At 40.0% G+C, this 16,016-nt stretch overlaps 1 protein-coding gene across 1 annotated transcript; it reads left to right on the top strand.

Moving 5' to 3' along the window:
- The first annotated feature begins 6,988 nt into the window (after positions 1–6,988).
- trib3 (tribbles pseudokinase 3) lies at positions 6,989–14,314 on the top strand. Its single transcript, XM_053316545.1, has 4 exons — positions 6,989–7,615; positions 11,902–12,174; positions 12,567–12,859; positions 13,032–14,314. Exons 2-4 carry the CDS (start codon positions 11,902–11,904, stop codon positions 13,519–13,521), a joined length of 1,056 nt encoding a protein of 351 aa, XP_053172520.1. The 5' UTR covers positions 6,989–7,615; the 3' UTR covers positions 13,522–14,314.
- The last annotated feature ends 1,702 nt before the right edge of the window (positions 14,315–16,016 follow it).

The raw sequence follows: 16,016 nt of genomic DNA, 5'->3' as shown, positions 1-16,016 counted from the left end.
GTCCTGAACTTGAGGTAAGTGGTAATTCATCTGTTAAAACAAAGAATGATAAAGCCAGATGTTCCAGATGTTCACTCCTGAAAAGAGTGCTTTCAAATAAGTGAACTGCAGAGTCACAACATGTGGAAACAGCAGTCAACAGCTTCAGGTAATGATGTGACACTGAAAATGAGCACTGTGCTGAATTTAGGAGTCAACAGCAGATCAGCACCTGAGGCAGGATGTGGAGCTGAGCTGTTCTACCTCCTACGCTCCTCAGTAAAAACAGTCACCGCAGTTTATCTGACGAGGTAAAACTGAAGCTTTGACAGGACTTGAGTTAGAGTGGAGGAGGTCTACAGCTGCCAGGAGCTGTAACCCACTGAACTTCTGACAGAGGTGACGGTGTTTTACATGAAAGCCACTTCACATCAGCAGACAGCCGATCCCAGTGAGAACTCCAGATTTCAAAATGGAAGAAGCTGCTTGTCTTCTTCACTCAGGTGGACATAAGAAAACATTTAAGGACATGTAGAGGGAAATCACATGTTTAACTTGTTTAATCTGTCTCTCAAATCATATTTATCCGGTGTAAACAACCACGTCCTCACCTTGATCTTGATGCTTCGCTGTTAAAATCTGCCTCCAGGTTGGTGAACTAACCAATCCACATTAATTACTGTACTTCTTCATGTGTTTACTTCAGGGTCAGGGTTCATTCTCAGCCTTGTAAAAACAATCTCACTACAAGGTCCAATTTGCAATCCTGCTGTAATGATAGAACACAATAAAATATGCAAAAGACAATAACATAATAAAAAAGTTAAAGGAGAATAGAAAATATTAAATAAAAAGTCCAAACATCATCTCCTAAAGATCATGTGATGTGATGGGAAAACTTGAGAACAGCTTCTTGCTTTAATGCATTTTCTATTTTTTTGTACTAGTCTCCAGTTTTTTTAGTGTTTATTTTATTTATACTGTCTTTCTAATGTGTCATCTGTAAAGCATTTTGAATTTTACTTACCTGTATAAAAGGTGCAACACAAACAGAATTTGACTGATAAATGGACTTTGTGGGGCATTTATCTGTTGAGAAAACGTTTTATTTTCCTAATACTGTTCTTAGAGGTGTGGTTGGGGACAAACAGGTATTTGTCTACATGGAGATACACCTATTTGCTTACAAGCAGCCTTACTGTAACAGCAGTACAATATTAGTAATAGTGCTCTAACATAACCTTCAGGAAATTTTATATGGAGGAAAAAAAAACTGCTGTTAGCGGATTTAATTAGCATTTAGCACAGACCACCGAGTGCCCTGGCTCAGGCGAGAAATACACTGGAGGATATTTTGTCATCCTAGCACCCCCGGGGCTTTAACTGTCTCACGAAACTGTTCCTCCTCTGTTAGCCAAATTTTAAACTCAGTGTGAGCTCCCTGTGGCTCGCTAGTTTAGGATGCCCTGAAGCAAAACACTTTACCAGAGAGAAAGAGAGAAAGAGAGATGGAGAGACCACCGGAACAGAGCTGGGACGTGATAGCAGGACAGAAAGATAAGAAACACTGATAGACAGGAAGCAGGAGGTGGATTTATTGCTGTGACACACACACACACACACACACACACACACACACACACACACACAGATTGCAGCCTGACTCAGGTGGAGCTCAAAACCCTCTGTGTCACCGCAGTGCAGGTGTCAGGCAGGTAATCCTGAGAATGAGGTCGATGTGTGTGAGAGGAGAGAAAACCAAATGTGTCTGAATGTGTTTATGTATGTGTTCTCCTGGCAGGCCGTAGTTGAGTCAGACACTTGGCCTCTGATTTCATCACGTCGGTTATGAAAGAGACAGTAAAGTTTAACACACACACATGCACACACACACACACACACACACGCACAAACGCACGCACACACATACATATACACACAGCATTCCTCCTCCTCTGTTTCTTCAATATTTCATCATGTGGCGTAAAAACACGCTAACCATGTGGAGATAACCTGCTGTGTGTGTGTGTGGGTGTGTGTGTGTGTATGTGTGTGACAAATTTCAAGCTTAAAACCAGTTAATTGGGGTTGGGTTGTCCAATTGAGGACAAAAGCAGTGCCCCCAGTGAAGAAAAAGTGGATTTTTAGGTCAGTGGTTAAGGTTAGTGTGGGGTAAGCAGTGGTTTTGGTTAAGGTTAGAATGTCCCCAAAAGTGAGCTAGGACAACATTGGTGTGTGTGTGTGTGTGCATGTGTTTGTGTATAACCAGGTCAGTCAGGCCCTTCACCTGTCGTTTGAAATCTATCCAATCAAAGCCTCACTGACCACACACACACACACACACACACACACAAACACGGGTCGTCACACACAGACAGGAAATCTACATAATGAAGGTGTGACCTCAGAGCAGCAGGTGTCCCTCTGCACTTCCTGCAAGGGATTAAACGTCAGGTTCAATCTTAATACAACACTCACATCTTCATGTGTACACTGGCGTCTTTAATCATTCCTCCTGTTCATACTGTAGGCTGTGAAGTGCTCCCTTCCCGACTATAATGTAAGAGATAGAGGACAAACATTTTCCTTGTTCTTGCATAAAAAAAACTACTGACAGATTTTCAGCTGAGGCAAACAAATACAGCCTAGGTCTTTTTCTTCCTTTGTAGGTTTGTTGCTCGTGTTTTGTTCTGACCATCTGTGACCAGGGTCATAAAACTTTACACACAATGATAGACTGATGCATACACATTCATTCCTTTCATCAGCTTCATAAAGGTGTGTGTTTGCACTTCGTCTTTTATAATCTCAATCATAGAGGTACTTCCCTCTATGATTCACATGCACTGACCTTGTTTTAACTTTCACAATGAGCCATACAGAAATGAAGACACACCCAAACACAGTTGTTTATGTGCTATTATGTCAAGTTTCATTTTCATATTTACGGATGAAGACCGTGGACTTTGCTTTGCTAAATAAAGCTCAAGAAATAGACAAAGCCGCACTTACAGGCAGCGATACCTTAGTCATTGTTATCAACCCTCCTATTGTCCTCGAGTCAAGGAAGGAAGGGAAGGAGGGAGGAAGGGGGGAAAGGAGGAAGGAAGGAGGTAAGGAAGGACAGGACAGGACAGGACAAGATAAGCGGGAGGAAAGGAAGGAAGGAAGAAAGGGAGGGAGGACAGGACAAGAGGGAGGAAGGAAGGGAGGAAAGGAAGGAATCAAGGACAGAGGAAAGAAGGGAGGGAGGGAGGAAGGGAAGGAAGGAAAGAATGAAGGACGGAGGAAAGACGGAAGGCAGGAGGGAGGGAGAAAGACAGGAAAAGATGAAGGAAGAAAGGGGGATGGAGGAAGGAAGGGAGGAAGGGAGGAAATGAGATAGGAATGAAGAAAGGGAGGAAATGAGGGAGGGAGGAAGGAAGGAAGGGAGGAAATGAGATAGGAATGAAAGAAGGGAGGAAATGAGGGAGGAATGAAAGAAGGGAGGAAATGAGGGAGGAAGGAAGGAAGGGAGGAAATGAGATAGGAATGAAGGAAGGGAGGAAATGAGGGAGGAAGGGAGGAAATGAGAGGAATGAAGAAAGGGAGGAAATGAGGGAGGAAGGAGGGAGGGAGGAAGGAAGGACAGAAGCAAGGAAGAAAGGGGGATGGAGGAAGGAAGGGAGGAAAGAAGGACAGAGCAAAGAAGGAAGGGAGGAACGTAGGGGGAGGAAACAAAGAGAGAAAAGGAGGGAGGGAGGAAAAAAGGACAGAAGCAAGGAAGAAAGGGGGATGGAGGAAGGAAGGGAGGACGACACAAAGGTTAAACAGTAAAAATGTAATCGATGATTAGTTTGTGGCTCATTTTGAACTTTACAGGGTGTGTCTCAAAGAATAGCAACAGAGTAATAAAATAATGCCTCCTACTGTATGTTAATTAAAAGAATGATGACACACAAAAGTAATTCATTAATATTATATCACAAATTATAGAGTAGACTGAATAAAAATCACACATTCGCACTGAATGTGTGATTTTTATTCAGTTTAGACTCCTTTGTCTCACCTTATGTTCCCATCTCTGCCTTAGCATATCATCTGAGGCTAGTTTTAGCTCAAATGTCTCCACTTGATATGAAATATGAAATATAATAAATACCAGTTTATGTGAGAGAAAGGGTGTTTTAGTGTGTACATCTGGAAAACATGCTACATTATCATAAATGAATGACCTGTTGGGACGTAACTCACCTCAGTGTAAACACAAAGCTTTGAACTCCGGCTTAAATTGTAAAGAGTCATCGATTAATTGATTAAGTGGATTGACTGAAGACACAGCTGAAGCATGTCACACGTGTCTGAATGTTGGAAGGAAGTCAGAGGAACAGATGAACGGGAGTATCAAGGGAAGACCTACTGAGCCTTTGACCACAGACTGAACCAGGATTAAGGTCAGGGGTCAGCACGTGGCTGCAGCTCTGTAGGTCAAAACCTCCTTCCTCCTGCACGATGCTGCTGTGCACTGGTTGACACGGAAGGGAGGAAGAAGGAAGGAAAGGAGGGAGGAAGGGGGGAGGAAGGGGGGAAAGGAGGTGTGTCTCCTATCCCAATGATTACTTTACATTACATTAGCAAAGGTGTCTATTAAAAAAAAAGAATAATAGCATTAATGCATTAATTATACCGCATTAATGAGTGTTTTCCTTTTTTTATTTGTTGCTTTAAAATGTATTGTGGAAAATGATTGGTTGCCATTTAAAGCTTACAGTTGATTTTTAAACACTTAAACACTTTTATTCTATAATTCACATCATCACCTTTACATTGAACTGTTAAACTATTATACTACATTTTGTCATGTACATAAATGTTTCAATAATTTGATTGCATGCAAATGTTTTACCATCATTTTTATATATTATTTAGTAAAATGTTGTATTTTTCTTTTACAAGTTTGAATTATACTTATTCCTCTTACATTGTGGATGAATACAACCTCAGTCATACCAAAAACTAGATCTAGATCCAAACTGTATCCAGTGGAGATCTGGATATTAAATACAGTAAATATATCAAATAAGAAGTTTATTTTTTGTGATTTAAAGGTCTTATTTAATATGATTAAAACTGTTTATACTGTGTAATTACAGCAGTATGTGTGTCCACAGGAGACGTTATAGTTATCAGATACATTAATAAACACTTACATCTGCTAACAAGTACATCTGTATGTAAATTATTAATCTATCAATGTACACTTAATCTTCATGTCCATGGACGAACATGCAAGTTATAAGAAATGTCCACCTGACCTGCACTAATGTACAGTGTATTATTCAAGATTCAGGATTCAATGTTATTGCCATTTACCAGCATCCAAGATACAAAGAGAACAAAATTACCAGAAAATGTTTTTAATATTTAAGTTAGTCTAATTAGTTATTGTATATAATTTAGCCTTTGATTGTATTTGTGTCTTTACGTACCTCACTGTAGTGGTATGTTGATGTATGTCAAGAGGCTGCTGTAACAGTTTAATTTGTTCCGTTTATCCTTCAGGCATCTTTTTGTTTGTCCTCTGTAAAAACAAACACACGGGGAAGAAAGATAAAACAACTAAAATGTGTTACAGTTGATAAAATGTCCCTGTCTTCCTGTTACACTTATATAACTTTGCACTGGTGCTGTTTCTCAGTTTCAAAATGAGAGAGCTGTCAAATCTTTTGTGTTCAGTAAAGAACATTTAAAAACCAGAAGTAGAAAGTTACTACGGTAAGTACATTTAATGAAATACTGCAATAATAATGAAATAATCATTTTGAGGTCATTTATTTGAGTATTTCCATTTGATGCCGCTTCATAATTCCACTCTATTTCATTTCAGAGGTAAATATTGTACTTTCTATTGCACTACATTATTTAGCTTCAGCTTTAGTTACTTTTCAGATGAAGATTTGACACAATAAATAATATAACAAGCTTTTAAAATACAACACATTGTTAAAGATGAAACCAGTGGATTCCAACCTTTCTGTCTTTTGATGTCTTCTAAAAAGCAGTGTGTAGTCAGGCTCACATTTCAGATGTCCATGAGTTGTTAACAGCTCCACCAAATAGTGATTTTTCCCTCTAAACTTCTCACATGGTTTCATTGAGTTAATGTGAAAATGATGCAATAATTCACAAAATATCAACAGATTACAGAGAAAGGTCAAAAAGCTGAAAACACATTTGTGAATCAGAACTTTTTCTTCTTCCCTCTCCCATTTTCATCTCTACTTTAACTACATCACTCATCATACTTATGTACTTTTACTGTAATAGGCGTACTTTAACTACATTGAGCTGATACTTTTACTGCAATAGTACTTTACATTAAACTCATAGCACTTATGTACTTTTACTGTAATGCTGTTAAGTACACCAAGTTCATAATACTTAGGCACTTTTACTGTAATACTTTAACTACATTGAGCTGATACATACTTTTACTGCAATACTTTTAACTAGCCTACATCAAGCTCATACTTTTACTGCAATACTTTACATCAAACTCATAACATTTAAGCTATATACTTTTACTGCAATACTGTTAAGTGCATCAAGTTCATAATACTTTTACTGCAATATCTTAAGTAGGCTACATCACTCATAATACTTATGTACTTTTACTGCAATACTTTAAGTAGGCTACATCACTCATAATACTTATGTACTTTTACTGTATTACTTTAACTACATCTAGCTAATACACTTTAGTTGGATTAATCATGCAGTTGTTTTACATTACTGTCCTGGTACTTTTACTTCATTAAAGGATCTGAGCTGGTCACAGTTAAACACTTATATAATATACTGTATTTAATGCATGTGCAGCTCTGCTCGGATGAGTCACGTGTCATTTTTCTGACGACTGCTCGGCTCGGTATTGCAACATCGAGGCTCCGCCCCTCCTGCCGGATGACGACACCGCGGGAGGAAACAACAACGAAACCAAACACACCCGCAGTCAGTCCGGCAAAAAAAGTCGTGAAGAGACGAGCAGGGTCCGAGGATCCGGCAGACCTGAGGCTCAGACAGACAGGATACAAGCACACACTCACACTCAGCAAGACAAAGACGGAAGATTCATTAACTCATTTTTTTAAAAGTCACACAGGAGGAGGACTGTGTGATCCGGCTTTGTTCGCTTCAATCTCCGGATACAAAAAAAAACCCAACAGGTTTCTTTAAAAGAAAAAAAAATCAGCAGTTCAGGTTTGTTTTTGTTCTGCTTTTCAACACCAAGGAGTTTTTTTTTTGTTTTTAAATTTTTTTTCCAGACCACCACATTTTTCTCAACAACTTACTGAACTAACAGCTGACTGACGGGTTGGTTAATTGCGCAACATAGGAAACAAGAAGAGGACGTCATCACCGGATAGGCAGCTCCAGTATTCCCATTAACAGAGCTGCTGGTTCCAGTGTGAGTACAACTTGAGAAAAAAAAAGAAGAAAAAAAGAAGAAAAAGAAACGTTTTTATGTCATCAGCAACTTCTGCTACACACACACATACACAAGGACCATCAGCTCCACACTGCTGAGTCTACTGGATCTACTGGTTTTCTTGTTTACCTGCAGTCCGGACTGGTCTGTCTGTCTGAGGAGCTCAAGGTAAGAAAACTGTCAATTCAAACTCTTTACTTACCTCAGTAAAATAAAAAAAAATAAAAAAAAATAAAAAAAACAATAACACAATATAAAAAAAGTCAACTACAAGTGAAAGTAAAAGTAGAGAAGTTTTATTATCAGGTAATTACAGTGCTGATAAAGCAGAGTGACCTGTGTGTTTCCATATTAGATTAGATCAAGGTATTTTTTTTACTGGTGTATAAACATGTAACAAACATCCTTATTCTGGTTTCATATGAACATGTTTTATCTCTATAGCAACCAGTAACTACAGCTCTGTCAGATTAAATATTGTAACATGTAGGGAAGAAGTACAAATACCTCAAAAATATACTTCAATACAGTATTTACTTACTTTAGTCCAGAATATTCTACCAAGTAGAGTTTATGGATATCTAATGTAGTCCAGAAGGGATCTAAACTCAGGCTCAACTTTAAGCATCACATTTCACTCATGATCTTGGAAATAGTTTTACTGCTTGCTATCTCTTGTTTGGGGTGCTTTCAGCTGCATCACATGCCCTTCATCAGCAGATGGAGATTGCTCAATTGCCCTCCAGGTGGATTTGTTGACATGTGAGCTCAGGAGTTGTTATAGCTTTATGCTTTTAGGACTTTTTTAATTTTGATGAAGATAATGTGTAATGAAGATGAAAGCCTCAGAAAAAGCCAGTAAGTGGACACTGAACAGGTGATTTCTTCTCCCTCAAAACTTTAATTTTCAAGGCCAGGAATAAACTTTTATGTGTAACTTTTAAGCCAGCTCCATCTTTCCATTAAGAAAAAGTTATTAAGTGGACGTTGAGTGTTAAAGGTTTAGATAGATGGACGATGACCTAAATAAAGGGTTTTTTCCCCTTGAAGCAGAATTACTCTACAGATTTAAAATACTTCAGTAACTTAGTGTGCAGTGGAAATACACAAATACACACAAATAGAACAATAAAAAAAATAGTGAATCAGACTCATTAATAACAAACACTCAAACTAAAGGGCTAGGAGCTAGGAATAAAACATGTGGGTATCTCTACTTCTGCCACTTTTTACCAAATGTTAATAACAGTCTCTTGGGACATGAGAAATAACAAAAACAGTATAACTAACCGTGCCAGGGTAGCTATAGTGAACTATGAGATATTTAGTCTAAAACAAATTAAATAATGTATTATGTTTTCAATTTTAGAAATAAAACAGTTGATTAGTCAGCATAAAAGCTTAGTAAGTGGACCTTGAGTAGGGATTGTTTTGTCAAAACTACTTTTTTAAGGTCAAAGATTAGTTTTTTAATGATTACTGAACCCTAGTGAATGACATTGGACTTTAATAAAGTCTACTCAGTAGAATCCACTTAACTCCACCAGCTGCTGCTCTCAGGTGCTGGTTTAAAGTCACTGTAGTACATTTAGTCGAGTACTCTACTTAAGTACAGCTTTGAGATAAGCAGTACATTAATCAGCACGTTTTGATAATAAATTTGTCTTTAAGTATTTTCTTAACCCTCCTGTTGTCCTTGAGTCAAGGAAGGAAGGGAGGAAGAAGGAAAGAAGAGAGAGAGGAAGAATGGAAGGGAGGAAATGAGATAGGAATGAAGGAAGGCAGGAAATGAGGGAGGGAGGAAGGAAGGAGGGAGGGAGGAAGGAAGGACAGAAGCAAGGAAGAAAGGGGGATGGAGGAAGGAAAGAAGAAAGGGAGGAAATGAGATAGGAATGAAGGAAGGGAGGAAGGAACAATCAAAACAGACTAGGTCAATATGACCCGGGAGGACGACACAAAGGTTAAAGCAAAAATGTAAAGAGGTTCCAGCTTCTCAAATATGAGGGTTTGCTGCTTTTTTCAGTTTCATATAATTAAAAACTGGATATTTTTTGGTTGTTGGTCAGAACAAACAAAGCAGTTGAGTGTTCTAACACGTAATAGATCAATTTATTGATTTGATGAATGAAAATATTGCTGGTTGCAGCTTGTGTGAGCTTTTAAAGTGTGAATGTAAAGGTTTTAGTCAGAGTGCAGATTTCCTCCTGAGACCAGAGACCACACAGATGTTCACCACAGTCAGATGGAGTTCAGCATCTGGATTTCACAGTCTAACAAAGTCCAGAAGAGTTCAGGAGTTCATTTTTTTTAAGTTGTCAAGTTGTTTGATTGTGAAACTGTAGTTAAACAGAAAGTGATGGAGAAATCCTCCACAGAGCTGCAAAGATGAGACATCAAACAGCACAGATTCACTGTGTGTATGTGTGTGTGTCAGGAGATGATGTTACCGTGGTGATGCTGTGACTCAGGGTGTTTCACCAGAGTGAAAGCAACGTTGGCCAACAGCAGGTTTCCACACAGCGTCACCACAGTGACTGCAGGCACTAAAATAACATTATAAAAAACACTTGTGTGTGTCTGAGTGTGTGTGTGTGTGTGTGTGTGTGTGTGTCTGAGTGTGTGTGAGTGTGTGTGTGTGAGGTAGGTGTTGACTGTATTTAAAGCCTGTTTAAACTATAAACTGTTGTGCTCTGATGCAACGATCTGAAAGCTGAAGCGTCTGTCAGCTTACAGGAAGTTGCATCATGAAGCCTATAGACACGTTAACAGTGTAACATGTGGCAGAGACACAGAACACTGTTAGATATATTAAATGCAACTCTGCTCGCCGTATGTGAAAATATTACTGAAGAGGGTTTAATGAGTGGAAGGGGAGGGGGGAACTCGGCTGTGGTGTCACCAACAGAGGGCGCTGCAGTGCAGAAATGAAACAGCTCTGCAGGGAGGTTAACGTAGTTTATCCAGTCATAACAGGTCAGAGTCTTCTAAAACCACTTTACATCAAACTATAACCACACAATCTTAAACAGGAAGTTCCCATACTTAAATCTGCACTGTGGTTACTTTTCCATGTAAATTGGCCTTGCGAAACGAGTACACACAATGCTGATTAAGCCTATCACTTCCAGATAAATCTCTCAGTGTTTCACAATGTATGGAGCCCCGTGCTGGCTGGATGAATGCAATACTGTGCATGCTCTGTGTTTGTAGCTGCTCTGAATAGTCAAACTTGAAGGTGGCGTCAAAAGTAGATAGCGAAGAGAGAGGTGAAAAGCAATAGTTGTTAAAACATAGTGAAAAAAGAAGGAAATAAGAGAGGGAGGAAGGATGGAAGGGAGGAAATGAGATAGGAATGAAGGAAGGCAGGAAATGAGGGAGGAATGAAGGGAGGGAGGAAATGAGATAGGACTGGAGGAAGGAAGGAAAGGTGGGAGGAATGAAGGGAGGAAGGAGGGAGGGAGGAAGGAAGGACAGAAGCAAGGAAGAAAGGGGGATGGAGGAAGGAAAGAAGGAAGGCAGGAAATGAGATAGGAATGAAGGAAGGGAGTACACATTTTCAGTCTGATCTGCTGGAAGTCATTCATAGTGTTGCACATAAAGAGGATAAAAGAACTGGTCTGGGTTTCCGTAGTTGGTCAACAATGTGACACTTCTTTTGAAGTATATATAGATCATCACAGTACCTGCTCTGCATATGCATGGTTGTAGACTCTTAGTGTAGAAAGAACAAAAGATAAGCAGCAACAATACCAGTCGACCTGTGCAGAGTCTGTTATTGTGAATCTGCTGTTGTTCTTTCTCTGTGTCGATGATTTCAGTGTCCCAGAAATAGGTTAATACATTTTGTCCAAGACCCAGAAACATAATCTGGTTAGGTGCACGGCTTCCACTTATCTTCCCCAAACATCTTGCCAAGTTGTATTTTTAAATCCGTCCCTTGTGAGTCTTGCACACATCTGTAACACCTCTGGAACGCCTCTTTAAATTACTGTGTTGGCTGAAACGTTCTCAGTCCGTCTTAGGTTGTAATGATTAGCCCTCTGGAGTGAAACAATTATATATCCCATCATTCCAGTGTTGCAATATCCGTCACATCTTGTTGAGTCCGGCGTGCTGATGGGTCAAGTTTGTTTGAATGCAGATCTCATCACCGCTATTCTCATCGTGGAAGTAGCGGCTTTTCGTTACAGATGCTCGTGCTGACTAACTGCCTCTGAATATCCTCTGCAGTCGCTGCCAGCATGTTGTGCGTCAGAATGAATAATTTTTCTTTGCAAAGTTACTAAGAATATTCCCACTAAAACTAACTCAGGAGTAGTTGTGTGCAAGAAAAACACATTTGTGAGTCATGTTCTGCACTAGTCTGACATCATTTCCTGATTTAACACCTCAGTTATAATAAAGATGTAAACATTAATTAACCTGATGATGTCACCTGTCTCCTCCAATCACAGATGAATATGGGCACTGCCACAGCAAGATCTCAGGTGTGTCTGAAGAGACTACTGGATGAGCCCCAGGACAACCTCCCGAAATATAAAAGAGTGTGCCTGGCCCCGCCGCCTCCTACCACCGGTCTGTCACCATGCCTCAGGCCCAAAAGCCCCAAGTCCAGTCAGAGCCAATCCCAGTTCAGAGTCGGACCGTATTTCCTGTTTGAACGTTGTGAAGGGGAGGAGACTTATAGGGCTGTGCACACGCACACACAGCAGCAGTACACCTGCCAGGTAACACACACACACACACACACACACACAGCCATTAATACCACTGATACTGTTGATACTACAAAAAAACTGCTAATGCTAACAATAATGCTACAGATAAGGCTGTAATACTACTGCTGATAATGCTAACACTGCTGAAAACACTGCCAATAATACTACAGATACTGCACAAAATATTATTAATACTGGGGAAAAATACAACTGATACTACTAAAAATACTGATACTACTAATACTACAAGTAATATTAGAGTACTACTGCTGATACAGATAGTAATACTGCTTATACTGCAGAAAATACTCAAGGAATTGTAAAAAACCCCCCACATACTTGCATTTTAAAACTGTAGCAACCATGTTACTAACCATTCCTCTTGGTTGTCATGGTTACAGGTTCTACCTCTACGCGGTTACCAGGAGAGGTTGGCTGCTTACGCTCGGCTCGGTCACCACAACAACATCTGTGGCCTGCTGGACGTCGTGATGGGCCAGGACAGCGTGTACGTCTTCCTGCCAGGTCACCATGGCGACATGCACGCTTACGTGCGCAGCAGGAAGCGCCTGGGCGAGGAGGAGGCGGGGCTCCTGTTTGCTCAGATGCTGAATGCTGTGGAGCACTGCCATCGCCACGGAGTTGTGCTGCGAGACCTGAAACTCCGCAGATTCGTCTTCACTGACAGATACAGGTGAGACGGACATGTGCTGATAATAATACTAATGCTACTAATGTTTATTTTTTCACTTATGATTTCAACTTCATTGTACATGTACAATGACAATTAAAGACTAGTACTAGTACTTGTGACACTGCTGTTTCAGTTGAATTAAAGTCTGACTGGTGTTGTTTTCTCTCTGCAGGACTCGTCTCGCTCTGCTCGGCCTCGACGATTGCGTCCTCCTCCAAGGCAACCATAACGACGACTCTCTCACAGACAGACACGGCTGCCCCGCCTACGTCGGCCCCGAGCTGCTGGCCAATGGGAACGCATCGTACTCAGGGCGTGCCGCAGACATCTGGAGCCTGGGCGTGTCCCTGTACACAATGCTGATTGGACGATACCCATTCCAGGACACGAAGCCCGCCGCGCTGTTCGCCAAGATCCGCCACGGAGCCTTCAGTGTACCCGGCTGGTTGTCAGCGCAGGCAAAGTGTCTGATTAGCTGCATGCTCAGGAAGTTGCCCACTGAGAGACTGGAGGCGTCTGAGCTGCTGATGCACCCGTGGCTGACTAATCCCTCCACGCCACGTTACAACACACACACAATACATCACGGCTCACACAAAACACTACAGAACAAACACGAGGACGATGACCAGGTGGTGCCAACATGGACTGAAAAACACTAACACACACACACACACAGGTTTGTACCTCTATACTTGTGAGGACCATCAAACTCTAAACCATCACAACCAAATTACGCCAACACTACTTAACATAAACTTGATTATTACGTAAAACTGAAAACTAACTCTAAACTCTCAGTAAGCCCTCTGACAGATAAAAATGACTTCACTCCCATAGTCAAAAACTCAAATTGGTCCTCACAAAAATAGACAAACAAGAAAACAAACACACAGAGACAGTATGATCCTGGATTACTTGACCCTCAGGTGCCTTCAACTCTCTGCGGCTGTGGCTCAGTTCAAGTCCCGCCTGCGAAAGTGTCTCCTCCAGTGGACTTCAGGTGCAGTCAGACCAGATTTCGCCATGTGAAATCTACTCATTCACTGTTGCAACAACACAATAACACAGCTAATATCAGCAAAGTTGTAAATTATTCATCTTCTTATCAGCGATCTTACTTTTATAGTCACGTATCAGGAAGGAGTCTCTCTTTCCTGGATGAGAGGTCAGTCCTGCTCTTCCTTACAAACTGGCTTAACATTAGAGAACCTCTGAGTTTAAACAGATTGAACTATGACTGGAGTTTTATGAGGCGATATCCAGTTTACAACTGACAGTGAATGCATCTCGCCTCGTTCCTCATAGAAATAAACAGGGAGCCAAATCTGGTCTGACTGCACCTTGAGGCCCGCTCCTCGTCTTCCACAAAGTATTCACTCTTCAGAGGATTCATAACAGAGTGACCAGTACACGACATAAGCCAGAGCTAATGGTGTGTTCAGTAGCAGTTTAAAATGATAAGTGCATCAGTGTGTCCAGGATGAGGAACAAACAGTGGACTTAATATTCAGACTTATTAACATCTATATCTTCTTCATTGGTCCACTCTAACACACATCTGAAGAAGTCAATTAAGACAGCTTGAACACAACGTTGGTTTTAAAAAGTTGAAAGTCCATACTACATACAACTTCTGAGCAGGTTTTGAGTATACAGTGAGCACAAAAGTTACAAAATGAACTAAACCAGGCAGAATGTGTCCTGATGATGGACCCTATTACCCCAAAGAAAACAGAGGAGCTTCTCACAGTTAAAAAAAAACACATTAAACTAAATTTTGCTTGGTGGTGAGACCGCTCCAGCATTAAATCTTTTAATATTTAAGTTGTCCAGAGCAAAGTTGCATTTTGTCACACAATCAATGGAAGTATCAGCCTGTTGATTGTGAATAAATTAATCTATAAAAAAAACCTCAAAACATTAAACTAGGTGATTGTTTTTGCTGTTTTTATATTGCCACCTTTTTTTCCTGACGTTGTTCTGGAGACCATAGACTGCTTTTTTTTTTTTTTTTTTTCCTTGTTTAAAAAAAAAAGGGCAGAGCACTTGACTGAATTTCATTACAGGAGAAGTGCACTAGTTTCCTCTCCATTTGTGAAGTTCAATTGGCAGTGACTTTCCACAAAGTTACAGTATGATTAACATCAAATGTTGCACGTTTTGCATCATTTCCTTTTAGTATAAATGATAAATAAGTAAATAACGTTTTTTTTTTGTACTTATTGGTGAGATAATATACAATAATGATTAGTATGTAGTATGGATTTGATACACAGCTACCTTCTTTCTCTCAGTGTTTACACTTTCTGGTTCCTCTGTAGGATTATAAGAGACGGATGGATTAAAAGAAGAACTAAATCTACAACATTTACTGAACAGTTTTTACTGTGTTTCAGCACAAAGTAGTCGACAGTAACAAACTGCAGTACGACATAAAAATAAATTCATCCTCTTCTGATGATCCCACTTTAAAAAGGAAGCTCAAAGACGCCACGATGGCTAAAAATACTTTTCAGACCCTTTTATCTCCGGATCCAAACTTAATTTACTGATTTCCTCTAAATTAAGTTTTTGTAGTGACGATAAAAAACTGTTATCATGAAAAACAATCTACTATTTTTTTCCACATATAAATAGTTTTCTTGTGACACGACTACCCTGAATAACAAACATGTTGATGGCAGTGATAACAACAGTTACATGGAGGCTTAATTATTCTGGGACATTTTGTTCCCGGTGGCTGATAGGACCGTCATGACAGAACTGGCTCGGATTGACCATCATCCCCAAAAATAACAGCGTGGTTCATTTTGTGATCATGAGAAAACTATTTCTGATGTGGCAACATAACAGCATAATTCAATTCAGGATAACAGGATAAAGGATCTGATGTAAGCGCCATGTGTTGTATCATAATAAGAAAACGATGAAAGTTGTAATCTTGAGATAACCGGACTAAAATTATTCCTGATGCTCATCTTTGAGTTCCCACTGACCGAGGCTGACCAATCACTGTCAAACAGACCTGGAGCCAGCCAATAGGATGCCTTCTTCTGAACGTGTGACCTCAGTTACAGCTGCTGAAATAAATAAAGATGTTTCACAAACTGATCTGGTCTCAAACTGTTTTTTTTATTTGTTATTTTATTCAGGA

The sequence above is a fragment of the Scomber japonicus genome, chromosome 3 (genome assembly GCF_027409825.1).
Source record: "Scomber japonicus isolate fScoJap1 chromosome 3, fScoJap1.pri, whole genome shotgun sequence".
Taxonomy (NCBI): domain Eukaryota; kingdom Metazoa; phylum Chordata; class Actinopteri; order Scombriformes; family Scombridae; genus Scomber; species Scomber japonicus.
Note: the sequence above shows the minus strand (reverse complement) of the source record. Positions and strands in the feature narration are given on the sequence as shown.